This window comes from Lissotriton helveticus, chromosome 4_1 (genome assembly GCF_964261635.1).
Source record: "Lissotriton helveticus chromosome 4_1, aLisHel1.1, whole genome shotgun sequence".
NCBI lineage: Eukaryota > Metazoa > Chordata > Amphibia > Caudata > Salamandridae > Lissotriton > Lissotriton helveticus.
The window spans coordinates 832,348,050-832,362,204 of record NC_136063.1 but is presented as its reverse complement, the minus strand read 5'-3'; the positions used below and the strand labels follow the sequence as shown (position 1 = coordinate 832,362,204).

The 14,155-nt window shown below is 46.1% G+C and overlaps 1 protein-coding gene across 2 annotated transcripts in view; it reads left to right on the top strand.

The window, feature by feature from the left end:
• The window catches only part of CEP76 (centrosomal protein 76), a 320,940-nt gene that overhangs the window by 81,027 nt on the left and 225,758 nt on the right, over positions 1-14,155 (top strand). For both annotated transcript variants that reach the window (XM_078687483.1, XM_078687484.1), the window contains exon 5: positions 5,069-5,254. In XM_078687483.1, the coding sequence (XP_078543609.1) occupies positions 5,069-5,254 (186 nt within the window). The remainder of the gene's footprint in view (positions 1-5,068; positions 5,255-14,155) is intronic.

The window sequence follows — 14,155 nt, the reverse complement described above, 5'->3', positions numbered from 1 at the left end:
TCCATTACTAAATTGTCAACACTAGCGCTTATTACCATCTGCCATAAACGCTGTTTAGCTAATATGGAGATGAGCAATCCAACAGGGACTACGACCCCCACCTGACCGAAATAGGTGGAAGGAGGAATTGGGGCACCCCCTTACCGACGAGCAGTGGATATTCTGCTGTTGGCAGACGGTAGTGATATCTGCCAGCAGCAGATTTAGAATCATACACCATAAATATGTACACCACCTCTATTACAACCCAGTGCGGCTACACTGACTGCAGCTCCAAGATAATGATAGCTTGAACTGCTGCGCAGGGGAGGGAGCGGATTTTAAACACTTGGCCTGGGACTACCCGTCCATCCAACACTTCTGGTCAGAGATATTGAACACACTAGACAATATGACGGGATTACCCATACCAAGAGATCCCCTAACGGTGCTCTTGGGCTACACTGCACCCATTGCTGCTAAAATGTGACGCTACACTTCCCTTGTGCGTCACCTACCTAAGAGACAAATAGCCTGTCGGTGGGGAAAAGGGAGGGTGCCTAAATTTAAGGATTAGCTTCAGGACCTTATCTATTGCCAAGAGCAACTACATACCTATGCTGAGCTCCAGCTCCCTTCCTCCCGCCCAAGAGATATCTGGGGGCCCCTACAGATGTACCTGCTGGAACGCACCACAGGGAACACACCACAGATACAGATGCAACTCCACCCTAACTGAAACATGCTTTGCCGCAACGTGACCCCCAACCCATGCCCACACATACCAGCTACTGGATACCACGGGACACCAGGAGACACCACCCACCACACTACAGGAGCAAGATTCATCTTAACCTCAGCCATACACTCACTGCATATGTTGTGCTGATGGAAATGTTAACTTCCTTTTTCCTCTACAGGCCCTATTCGACATCATATGACAACATATAGCTGACTACCCCTCAAATGCATTACCCCACCTAACATGGCCAGCCTGCTGTGTAATTTCCCACCAGTACAGTATACTCTTTTTTTTTTTTTTTTTAAATTGTATTTTTATTCGCTGAACCACATTGCCGGCCTGAATAAGGATGTAGGCAGCAAAATCTGTTTTTGTACCATCTTCTCTACCTCAAATAAAGGTTTTCAAAACTTTAATTAAAAAAAAACTTCCATCCTGCTGGTTGTTATGCTGATCATTATGCTGGCACAGTTGTGGATTTTATAAGGGACTCCAGATTTTGTGTACACAATTAGTATCAGTGGCCTACTTGAGCTAAAGGTAAATTAAAGTAATTGGAAGAATAATAAAGGGGAGGGTCTGAGGGAATATTTTAAAGTCCTAAACTGATTCAATCCCCCTAAATCTAATAATCACAACACGTAGTATAATCCTCGGATTTAAGAAAAACTACCTAGGACAACACACTAGAGATTGTTAACAAAAGTATTAGAACGGGTAGTACTTCATCTCAGTGGTTTATCCTTTTTAATCGCATCTTTTTCATATTTTTCTGCACTGCATTCCAGAAATCATCTTAATTAATTATTCTTTAAACTTAAGTCTCATCTGCAGGTATTTGTTCCTTTTGTGAGAACCGTACAGAAGGATACGACTCATTCTTCCTATTCCCTCTGAGAATTAAGAGGATCGGGAGAGAGTTGTTTGGGATCCCAGATGATGACACTGGGCACATAATTGTGTATTGATGGGACACCAGCTATCCTTAGGTGGTTTCCAAGTACATGTTCCCTGTTTTTCTCTGCTTACCTTGCTCTACAAAATAGTTAACAGTGTTTTGGGCTGTGAATACCTCCACACTTGGCTCTAGAAGTATGTCCTGTGTAGTTTTTCTAAGTCAGGGGATTATACTACGTGTTGTGGAAATTAAAGCAATTGCCTGTGCTACAGCGTTACACAGTGTTTCTGTCTATTCCTTGTGATCGAACGCCATTCGTTTCCCACCGGGTTCAGGTTCTCTGTTAAAAATATGACATGCTGTGTTGGAAACAGACTATATCTTGCAGCAACAGTAAGCATTTGTAAGGAAATACCTCTTCTTGTATGGTCACTCCCAAGTTTTTGGACTGATGCTGCTGTTTTTTCAATTCTCAAAGTGTACACTGAGGCCTACTAACCAGGCTTTAGTGCCTGTGCCCTTACCCATATACTGATAAGTCGAATTGGCTCATACCCAATTGGCTAATCTAACATACCTGTAAGTCCCTAGTAAACGGTACTAGGGTATGTAAGTAAGAGACCACAGGGATTGCAGCACTAGTTGTGCCACCCTGGGTGTGATACTTGTAAAACAAGACTCCCAGCCTGCCATTTGCAAGCTGGAAGAGAAGTTTAAACTGCTAGTCCAACTTTGCCATTTAAAGTAGTGATAAAGCTAGACTTCCCCCTGGCATATGTGTAAGTCAGCCCTAAGGCAGGCCTATCGAGTCCAACGACCGGGTGAACATATCTCATGGTGAGAACATGATTTATACATGTTCAGATAATAAAAATGTGAAACTGTCATTTGTACTGTAGGAAGGCGTGGTCCGCACATTGGTGAGTACAGCGTTTCAAGCTGACCCCTCAGGTGTGCTAACTCTGGAATGGTGCGACTAAAGTGGGTCATTCAAGGTATCAAACAACTTGTTACATAAGGCTGGATTTGATTCTCAAGTTGAAACTTTAACAAAGTTGCCACTTTGTTGCCTTTAGTCCCCTATGTTCAGACCAGTGGCATACAGGGCCCTGTCAGACATAGTTCTTCCCTCTTGGGAAGACATGCTAAAAACTTCCAGGAAAGGATACAAGGGGGTCTGCTCTGGAAGGAGGTGTCAACCTCCCTCCTGCAGGAAGCCACACTGCTGTTTTCCCCAAATGGCGAGCTTCAAGGAGAAGCAACCTTTGAAGGGCACATGAGTTTACACTTGGATAGGGGCTGCTCCATTGTTTAGGCAGACAGGTTGGCACTAGAGGAGGGGAAAGGGAAACCAGTTGCCAAACTGGTTTTCCAGGGGCGTTTAGCCTCTTGGTAGTCGCACCTCTGGGTTGGGCTAAGGAGATCCACAAGCTGGGAGATGTCCTGTCAAATTAGAAGTGGGCAGAATGGTGCCTCCTGAGATGCCCAGATGCCACCCTTCACCGCAAGTGATCATCAGATGGGTGGGAACCTGTTAGCCATCAGCATAAGGGCAGTTTATGAGCATAAGTAGGTGACCCCTGGCACCCGGATTTCAGATCTCGGCTGGACTGGAAGACGGACCGAGAAAAGACTGCCCTGCTGCACCTTGGAACCGGCAAAGAGAGGCTGCACTGTTGTGGAGTGCATCTGATGGCTAGCAAAGGAGAAGGATTGTGCCATGTCCAGCTTGAGGAGAAGTTTTCTCCAGAGCAAAGCCAAGAGACTCCAAGGGCCAGCTGACTTGCCTCCTGTTCGCAGCAAAGGGGCACAACAGCTGAAGAAGCTTCCTATGGTAATTTGATAGAAGTCTTCAACCCACTGCAGTGCAGAACCAGGAACCTGGATCCGTTACACCAAGTTGCTCCCGAGTTCGCTTAGTCCAAGAGTATCGTCGGAGACCAGCTGGGACCTCCAGTTACCAGGAAGGATTGCCTCTGGCCGCGATATTGGGCGACCGGTAGTCCAGTAGTGACTGGACTTCTGCCGGTACAGAGTGCACTTTGAAGGATGTTGACCCTGTGACCAGGACCACTTCAGCCCCTTTGTGGACTGAGGAATAGTTGCAGCAAGACCCCAGGCAATCGGATTAAATCCACAGCATCCTTAACCATATTCAGCATCCTTCATCCTTTGCATTAAGACAATTTCTACACGAAAGCCCTTCAAAGCATAAAAGTGCCTGGAACAGACTGAAGACTGCGTCACGTGAGGAGGGAACTGTTTCTTGCTGGTCCTCCTGACCACCTCCTTCCTTAGTTGGTCACCTAAAGTGACTCTAAGCGGCTGCGTTATGACTACTCTAAAGTTTTTTGCAAAAAAGCTTCCAAGTGTCAGATTCCCTGAATTTGCCAGTGCTTGTTCGCAGTTGAGTGAAATGCTTTGATTTACCATACCTTGTGAATTCTATGTTTCTGAAACCCTCCAGCATATCTTTTTAGTTGTTGTGTCTAAAAATTTAAAAAATGACCGTCTATTTTTATAAATTGGTGTTGGATTTCTTTAGTGTCTTGTTGATTTCTTCTTCAATTGTTTTGATACTGTTTAAATACTGTAGACTTGTTCCTTTGTGTAAGCCTTCCTGCTCAGAGCCATGGCTACCCAGTGTTCAGCTGAAGGTTTGACAAATGAAACCTAAGGGCCCTAAAGAAGGGGTAGGTAAGTGTATTACATTGTGAGGTTGCATGCCTGTACAAAAAAGAAGTGAAAACAGTTCTGTTGAGCATGTTTTTGCCTTAAGATCACACCTTTTGTTTATTGATTTTATACCTGTCCGTTATACATTTACTGATTTTGACTACTACATTGCTGACTTCCTGTGGAGGTCAAGCTTATTAATTTGTTAATCCTGATGTTTGTACCTCGATCCTATATGTGACTGGTTCTTGATCTCTTACCTCCCCCTCATGTAAAGCGCTCTGATAACCTCTTGGGTCATGTTGACGCTATATAAAACTTTATTAAAAAAACTAATAGAATGCATTTCCACACAGCATTGATATGTTATAATGTAGAAAACACAGAGGTTAGATGGCGCATCACCACCATATGGACTGTGGTTACTGCTCTTTCCAACATATTTTTTTATTTTATTTATTTTTATTTATGAAGTTTTGTATAGCGCGAACATGACCAAGGAGGGTATCCGAGCGTTCCCAATTAGGGTAGGATTGATACAGTTGTGGAAAAAGAACATTAATTATATATATGTGCATAGCATGCTAATGCTGGGATTCCCAGGTGCACAACAATATAGTAGTCAGGACATCAGAGCAGTGAAGCCAAGGCCTTTTAGGGCAGAAACTTGTTCATTAGGATTTTATACACTTCATTTTTGTTAATTAAGCTTCTCTAGTCTCACATATTCTTCATTGCTATCATGTAACTTGTGTACATTTCCTCTGTGGCAGGTGACGGAAGTAAGATGGCAGATGCAACAACTATGTTGTCAATTTGTGATCCAGTGCATTTGGTTCTAATAAAAACAGACCCATCTGGTGAGACAACATTGGTATCTTCTCATTTTCTGCCGTGGCGCTCTGTCCTTGGCTCAGAAAATGGAATTACAACAATTGCTGTGGAACTTCTGGGTGTAGGTAAGTTGACGTCTGTCGTGTAGCACTCTGTGCTGAGGCTATTATAGAAGGTTGTTTTGTTCTGTGCAGTCAGGAAACCTTTTGAAGAAATACATTATTGTACCGGGGTCAGAGTGCTATTTTAGTCACAAAACTAAACATGTGGAAGAGAGTATGAAACAGCTTGATAGTTGATCTCTATCTCTGTACAGTTGTCATGATGAAAAATTATTGTAGGTATTTACAGACTGTGGTTACAAGTGTAATGAAAAGGGTTGTAGGTGGCTACCCATTAACAGAGGAGCTTTCCAGAGGATTGCTGCCAGAGAGGGCAATACACAGGCATATAAGGCACTGGTTAATACACGAGAGAATCCGTTTTTGAAGAAGCTTGACTCACAACTATCAACACCTTCTGTTTACCTGAAATGTATTCCAGAAAACTACCAAAGAGAAATGGAATTCCACTTGAACCTTCTCTCTCTCTCCGTTTCACTCACCTCTTTCTGAGCCCCTAGCCCTCTTTTTCAAGCTCTCTGCTCTTGCTATCATTTCCATACCTGTGTTCTCCTCCATTGCTTTTCCACATCTATGCTCTGTTTTTCTACACTGCTCTCTTCTGTTGTGTTTCCACACTTGTGCTATTGTTTTTCCACACCTGTGCTCTCCCTACTCACTTTTCCCCCCACAATTTGTGCTCTGCTTTTCCTGTTTTTCCACACATCTCTCTTTCTCTCTCTGGGCCTCTTAAATCCCTTGTGTGCATTTCTCCTTTCTGCTGCTGTCTCATCTCATTCTGCTTCCCTGCTCCTCTCTTGCCCTGCGTGACCCTTCCAGCCTCCACTGCCTTCCCCACCCTTCTCGTGCAGTTTCATCCTTCCTCCGCTCCTTACCTTTCCTGCATCTTCTTGATTCTTCCTGTGTCTTTCACCCCACTCTAGCCCCACCCCCTGCGCTTCTCTCCATGCCAGAACCTACTTAATGGCGGCTGGGCACGCTGAAGGTGCACTAACGGCAAGTCTGTCTGCGCCCGTCAGTGCCTGGACTGCGCCCAGTGCTATGACCCCTGGTTTGTGCAGCCCGACACTTCACAGCAGATACCCTCTGCTCGCTCAACCCAGAGCGCCCAACAGCCCACACCTGCCCCACTGCTCCACAAAGCACAGTAGGAACTTTTTTCTGCTTCCACTGCAGTTTTGCTGGCAGCATCCCTCCTACACACGCACCCGCACTCTTAAAAACCTATACTGCCCACCCAGACCAGCACCCCACAACATGCCATATTTGACTCTCAACAGACACTTGCGTGCTTGCTTCTTGACACCTGCTCTCTCGGCAAACACGCCCTCAAAATCTGGGACCTCCTAAGCAACAGCACTTCAGACCTCTTCCTGTCGGAAACCTGGTTGAACCTGTTATCTCCTATTATAGTCATGGCCATCCCATCAGAATACAAAATCGCATTTATATGCAGTCTCATAAACTGGGAAATTGAATCGTAATTCCCTACAAAGACACAATCAAGTGTGCTACAACCACGGACTCTGACACCCCCGTTATGAAAAATATGCACTTCAGTCTCTAAACAAATGGCAACTACACCCTGAAAACCATACAGACCACTAGGACCAGAAACAAACCTCAGCAACCTCATCTCAGACGTCATCACTCCTCTCACCATCAACTCCAAGGAATTGATACTACTCAGCGACTTTAATTTTCACTTGGGAGAATCCAGGGATCCATTCTTAGCCGACTTCTTCGAAAGCCTGAAGAACATCAGTCTTTCTTAGCTCGTCACAGACCCCACACACATCGTAGGACACACCCAGATCCTATTTTCATCTCCAGAAACTACCTTAGATACACCTCCGCCTCACTGTTCACTTGGACTGACCACTCTGTTATGCACTTTCAAATCTGCACAACGCAAGCCAAAGCACCCACCATCATCAACCAAACCGGGCAAAACTGGAGCTAAGAAACAGAAGTTGACTGGTACACCGCCCTTGAAAGGACCATCCCAACACCACAGACATAATTGCCAAGTATATCCCCAACTTCTACTAGTGAATCAAGCCCTGTGCAGACTCCTTCTTACCCTTCAAAATTCATGCACATTGCAGAACCAACAGACAGGCCACCTGGTACACAGACAAGCTCCGGGCTTTTAAAAGATACTGCAAGCAGCTGGGTAGAAAATAGAGATTCAAAAATAAAGTCGACACCAGATCTACCTACAAGGCTGCACTCTGGCACTACCACAATCTCCTGAGAGATACCAAGAGAAGAACCTTTATTAACACCTTCAATGCTAAGGAGATTTTCCTCCTGTGCTGGATATTTCATTTTCCCATTGTTCATGACAAGGTCAGCTCATCATTAGCACAGCTCCAGTGTACTGCATGACGAGCTGGCCTTGTCATGAGCATGGAAGGGGTTAAACAAATTGAGGATAGCTCCAACAACCTCAAAGAGATTTTCTCGATCATCAAGGAGTTCACCACAAAAGAGGCCGCAGCCAACGCTCCTTCTCAGGAACTCTGCAACAACCTTTACAACTTCTTTTACAGCAAAATCGAAAAGATCTACAGTAACTTTCAAACAATAACCCAACCTCAAGAATATCATCGCCAACCTGACCAAAGCCAGCTAAAACACTCTCCTAACCAACTTGAGAACACTCACGAGGAAGACACCACTGCAATCATGAAAACTGTCCACTCTGGGTCCCCAACATATCCTTACCCCATCACATTTACAATGTGGGCTGACCACTTATTGGCATCATCCTCACCCACTTTAACTCCTCCATCATATCCGCCACCTTCCTTGAAGTCTGGAAACATCCAGCACACCCTCTTCCAAAACTTTCCACCGACCCCAGCGAGATGAACAACTTCCATCCCATCCCCCCGCCAAACTGATAGAGAAGACAATCAACCAACAACTCACCAGCAACCTTGACCTCCATAACCTACTCAACCACACCCAGTCAGGTTTTCGAAACAACCATAGCAAGGAGACCGCACTCATTGTTACCATAGATGAGATTCATACCATACTGGACCGTGGAGAACCAATGCGCTTATACTGCTTGACCTCTCTGCTGCATTCTATACCATATCACACTCCAGCCTCATCAGAAGACTGCACGACAAAGGCGTCCAATAAACGGCCCTCCACTGGGTATGCTCCTTCCTCATAGGAAGAACACAGTGAGTCAGAATTCCACCCTACATATCAGAATGCAAGAACTTGATCTGTGAAATCCCCCACAGTTCATCACTCAGCCCAACCATGTTCAACATTTACATGACACCACATGCTGATCTAAACAGAGCATGCAGCATCCTCATCATTTTCTATGCTGATGACACCCAAATCATCTTATCAATGTCTGACAAGCCCACCATCACGAGAACCACCTGCACGGAATGTATGATCACTGTAGCAAAGTGGATGAAAACCAACTACTGAAACTTAACTCCGACAAGATTGAAGTGTTGATCTTCAGAAACAGGAACTCCCCCTGGGACTCCACTTGGCATTCAGAGCTTTGTTCCACACCAACCAATCATGCAAGAAACCTTGGAATCATCTTAGCCGCAGGTAAGCTCCTCCTGCTTCCATATACTCCGCATGCTTCAAAAAATCTTTAAATGGATTTCTAGGAACTCCAGACGTACAGTCACTCAAGCCCTTATCACCAGCAGACTACACTGCAGCAGCATACTATTCGCTGAACACTCCAAACACCTCCTCCAGCAACTTCAGAGATTCCAGAGTGCCGTAGAAAGACTCCTCCTAGACTTCCCATGGCACACCCACATCACCCTACACCTCCGAGAGCTCCACAGACTGCCTATACACAACACTGGCAATTCAGACTCTTCTCTCATGCATACAGGACTCTGCACAACAAAGGGCCAGCATACCTTAACAGCAGCCTTCACTTCCACCAATCCACGATACATCTGCGCTTAGCCTCGTGCGCACACACCCCCGTATCCGCAAAAGCAGGTGTCTAGCTTTCTCAAACATCGCAACCAAAACCTGAAACGACCTCCCTCTACACATTAGGTCCTCCTCCTCACTTCTCGCTTTGATAAAAAGCTAAAGACCACGTTTCGGAAATTTTTCCAAATGAATGCTTGCAGACAGCAGTCTTCTATTTGAGTACAAGGTTCAGCGAGGGGTTATGAGAGTGTTCAGAAATGTTAAGGCGCTCTACGGGTAGTGGTCAGTGGGTCACTAGAGAAGTTGGTGGTTGGTGCTACTTGCTCTGAGATAACCCTTGTCTCAGAAAAGGAAGGTGGAGGAAACCTCTATCTTCTGTATATATATAAGCAATGTCAAGCGCACACAACCTGCATCAATGTTCAACATTTAAGTTTGGTATTCATGTAAGGTGTTTATTCATTCAATATAGGTATTTGTTTCACAAGAAAAACCAGCCGACACGTGTTTCGTCAACACCGGGGTAAACCCGTGACTCTTCAGGGCTGGGGAAATAAAGTAGGAGAGCTGAAACAATACTAATTGGCGGGGGCGATAAGTGAGAACAACTTTTTGTGGTGAGTGATAGGGTTAATAGGGTTAAAAGCCAGTGGGGGAAGCGTGAGGGACGGTGAAGAGAGGCAACAAGCCTGTCTGTGAAGAGTGGAGACCTAGAAAATGTGTGGGGAGAATGGCAGGTGTGAGTCCGAAGAAAAAATAATAAAATATCACCTAAGTGAGACAACAGAAACAATATGTGGGTGTTTCATTGTGGTGGTGAGCTGCTGCTGACAATTATGCAACATTGTAGCCTAAAATGCAGCGACGCAATGGAAGACCACATGGTGAGTGTCATGTGGGGTGGCAAACAAATTCTTTAAAAATATGCATACATATCACAGAATGAAAATTACTGATAATTGGAATCACGAAATCTAACAAAATATCACCTGAAAAATGAAAGGGAGAGAGCATGGGTAATATAAATGCACCCAATATTTACATTGCCAAAATGAGGATGGATTGTATCAGAAATGAAGGGGAGAAAGCATGGATAATACATGCAAAATTATTTACATTGTTGAAGTGAGGATGGTTTGTATCATGCAGTGCCTCTATGTGGTTGGTGTTCAACAGTAGTGACACGCTAAAAATCACAAAAAATCTAAACATGCACAGTGTGTTTAAACAGTATCCGTTCAGAAGAAAAAACATCTCATTTTTACATCGCTAGTAACCTGGTGTGATTGTACGTCCCCGTAGTACCTCTGTATATATGCATCTGGTGTGCGCCTCGAATACATAGCATCATGAGCAAACATAATGAGCACAAATAAGATTAATCAAAGTAAAAATACCCCAAAAAAACAATGTCTTTGGGCCCTTAAGAATAGACCATTTACAGATAGAGATGTCCAAATGGGTACATTAGTAACAAGATAACAGCCATATTGTTGGGTAAGACAATAAACTGAATAGATGCGTAATAATGGGTGTGCTCAGCACATTATTAAGTCCCGTATTTTCAAGTACATGAATTACATAAATGCTGGTGTTAAGTAATTATCATGAGGGAGGGATGCGAGGTAATGTTTTTAAGCAACTTATAGTACCATATCCAGAAAAGTATAGACTAACATACCTGTAGGGTATAATGATATGAGCTGTGTCTGCAGTCTTCTATGTGTCTGCTGCTGTTCCCCTTTCCTTGTGTCCTCGGCCAGTGCTTAGACCTTCAGAATCCTTGTGGATGTGGGACTGCCATCAGTGAACTCACAGATTTACCTCCTTTCACATGTCTCTCTGGCCATGTTCCCCCTTACCCTGTATTATTTAAAATGTCTTTTTATTTAACTCTCCTTTTCTGACTTTGAATTTTATCGAGTTTATCTTTAGTTTAGTCAGGCCAGCTTCCGAAAACACAATAACTGTAAAACTAAAGTGCACTTATTCTGCTCAATCAATGAGCTCAACAAAGTTCGGGACTTGTACTCTTTTTTTTTTTTTTTTTTTTTTTTTTTTTTTTCTTTTCAAAAACCTTTATTGGAGCAAGCATAGAAAAGTACAAGAATGGGCCTACAACCGCACGGGCTGGCCGCTAATAACAAGGCACAGTGCATGAAACAGAAACGTACACCCGCGGTCGGGTACAGCTCGAGCACAAAGCATCGCTCCACAAATATCACAGAGCAACTCGAATTTTTATTTTACAAAAGAAAAACAAACACTAAAAGGCGAATGTACGATAAGTAAGGTCAGCCCAAAGAAAGGAGGGGACGGTCCACGATCAGGAGAACACACCTAGAGCCCGGAGGCTCCAATCGAGTCGGAAGGGGGGGGGAGTGGAGCAGCGGGGAGAACCGGAAATATAGAAAAAACCCGTATGGGGAGGTTCCGGGAACGCACGTCTAGGGAGATAGGACAATCTCAGCAGTGCCTACAAGGGGAGGGGTGCAAACATCCCCACGATATTCATTCCACTGGCCCCAAACCTTCGTCCACGCCCTGGGTCTGCCCCATGCCACATAAACCGTCTTCTCACGAAACATGGACCAGTCCATGTTGTCTTCCCACTTCGAAACCTCAGGGGGCCTGGAAGCGCCCCAGAGTTGCGCAACATCCCGCTTCGCAATCATGTATCCCAGGGTAGCCCATCTGGTCTGGGCCACAGAGTAGTCAGTGGGCTCCCACACATTCAACAGACACCGTCGCGGCTCCGGCCGCAGGGCAACACCAGTCACAGCAGTCATCACCTCAAGCACAGCAGTCCAGTAAGCCGCTACAGCCGGGCATTCCCAAAGGATATGTAAAAAGGTCGCATTCAAACCACAACCACGCTTGCATAGCCCATCCGAAGAAAAGCCCATCGTCACCAGACGCGGACCCGTGACATAAACTCGATGAAGAATCTTAAGTTGAACCAAACGGAGACGGGCAGGAATGGCCACCTCCTTGGGAGAAGAGAGTGCCGACTGCCAATCCTCGTCGTCCAGCTCCAACCCATCGCCAACCCAAGTCTCCCGAAGTCGGACCAATAAGTCCGCCCGATTATTGATCAATTTCTTGTAAATCAGAGAAATAGTACTATCGGGAAGATGCCCATCAAGGACACGGTCCTCGAGGGGGGAAGATTCAGGCAGGGCCTCATTAGGAACCAAAACCGAGGCGAGGGCATGCCGGACCTGCAGGTAGCGAAAAAATTTCCTACCACTCAAACCATATTCCGCCTGGAGGGCCTGGAAGGACTTCACACTACCGTTCGAGCACACATCACCCACCTTACAAATCCCTATCATATCCCAGCGGTCGAAACCCTTGGTGGACCAAAGTCCGCCCAAACGTTCCGAGGCGTAAAGCGGCGTCGCCAACGTCAAGCGATCCTCCCACCCCAAACTCACATTCGCAGCTCGCCATACAGTTACTGCGATCTTGGATGGGCCCACAAGATGGCGCCCGGCCGATCGAGAATAAAGTACTCTAGTAAAGTCCCCACCCGGGAGCTGGAATCTGTCCATCTCGAATGCAGGATTACGACCCGGGGAAAACATCACGTGATTAATGGCTGACAACTGGGAAGCCCAGTAATATCGCTTGATATCGGGGAGCGCCATGCCCCCGTCATACCAAGGGATGGTGAGCTTTGCGAGTGCGATACGCGGACGCCCATCCCATATCAATTGCCGCTGAAGACTCTCAATCTCTTGAAAATAGGTCTTAGGAATAGCGTCATAGGAGTTTTGGAGCGCGTAAAGGAATCGCGGCAAGGACATCATTTTAAACAGAGCCGCCCTGCCCAGAGGAGACAAAGGAAGCTTACGCCAACGGGCCACATCCAGGCGCAATCTAAGCAATGGTGGGAGGAGATTACGCTCAAAGCGGAGCGTCGGGTCCAACGTAATAAAAATCCCTAAATACTTGAAACCCGAGTGGACCACCTGAATCGGAAGTCTGCTCGGCAAGGGGGGCAAAACCCCCGAAAGAACATATACACAGGACTTGGTCCAGTTAATAACAAGGCCCGAATTGGCTCCAAAGGAAGCAAGAACGTCGAACAGAACAGACAGAGATTTACGCGGGGAGGTGAGATATAAAAGGATATCATCCGCGTAAAGCGACACGCGGTCCTCAAAGTCCGGAGACCAGCGGATCCCCTTGAGGGAAGGTTCCCACCGAAGCCAAGCAGCCAATGGTTCCATGGCGAGCGCAAACAGTAACGGAGACAAGGGGCATCCCTGACGGGTACCCCTTCCGAGGGTGAAAGGAACCGAGACCCTACCGTTCACCACTACTTGCGCCAGAGGTTCCGCGTACAATAACTGGACCCAACCAATAAACTCAGGCCCAAAACCAAATTTCTCAAGAGCCGCCCAAAGATAAGGCCGCTCCACCGTGTCGAAGGCCATGGAAGCATCCAACGATGCCAAAATGGCCGGCTCCGTCAGAAGCCCCGTCCCCGCAATCGCGCCGTGAAGACGACGCAGGTTCAAAGCCGTGTTGCGATGCGGGATAAATCCAGATTGATCCGGATGGACCAAGTCACTAATGACCGTCAAGAGACGGGATGCCAGGAGTTTCGCCAACACCTTGGGTTCAACATTTAGTAGAGATATGGGCCTGTAGGAGGAACAAAGATCACGTGGTTTACCCTCCTTGGGGATGACAACTATTGTGGCCAGTCTCTGATCATAAGGGAGAATACCCCGTTCCCGGGACTCCAGAAACATGGCGCGAAGATACGGAGCCACCCTATCGGGACGCAACTTGTACAATTCGATCGGCAACCCGTTCGGGCCCAATCCTTTGCCCGAACGGAGGGAACGATGGCAGTAGCTATCTCATCAACCGTAAAGGGGGAGTCCAACGCCACACGGTCTAAATCGGAAACAATGGGCAGGGCTATATCACGCAACAAAAGGCGAGAGT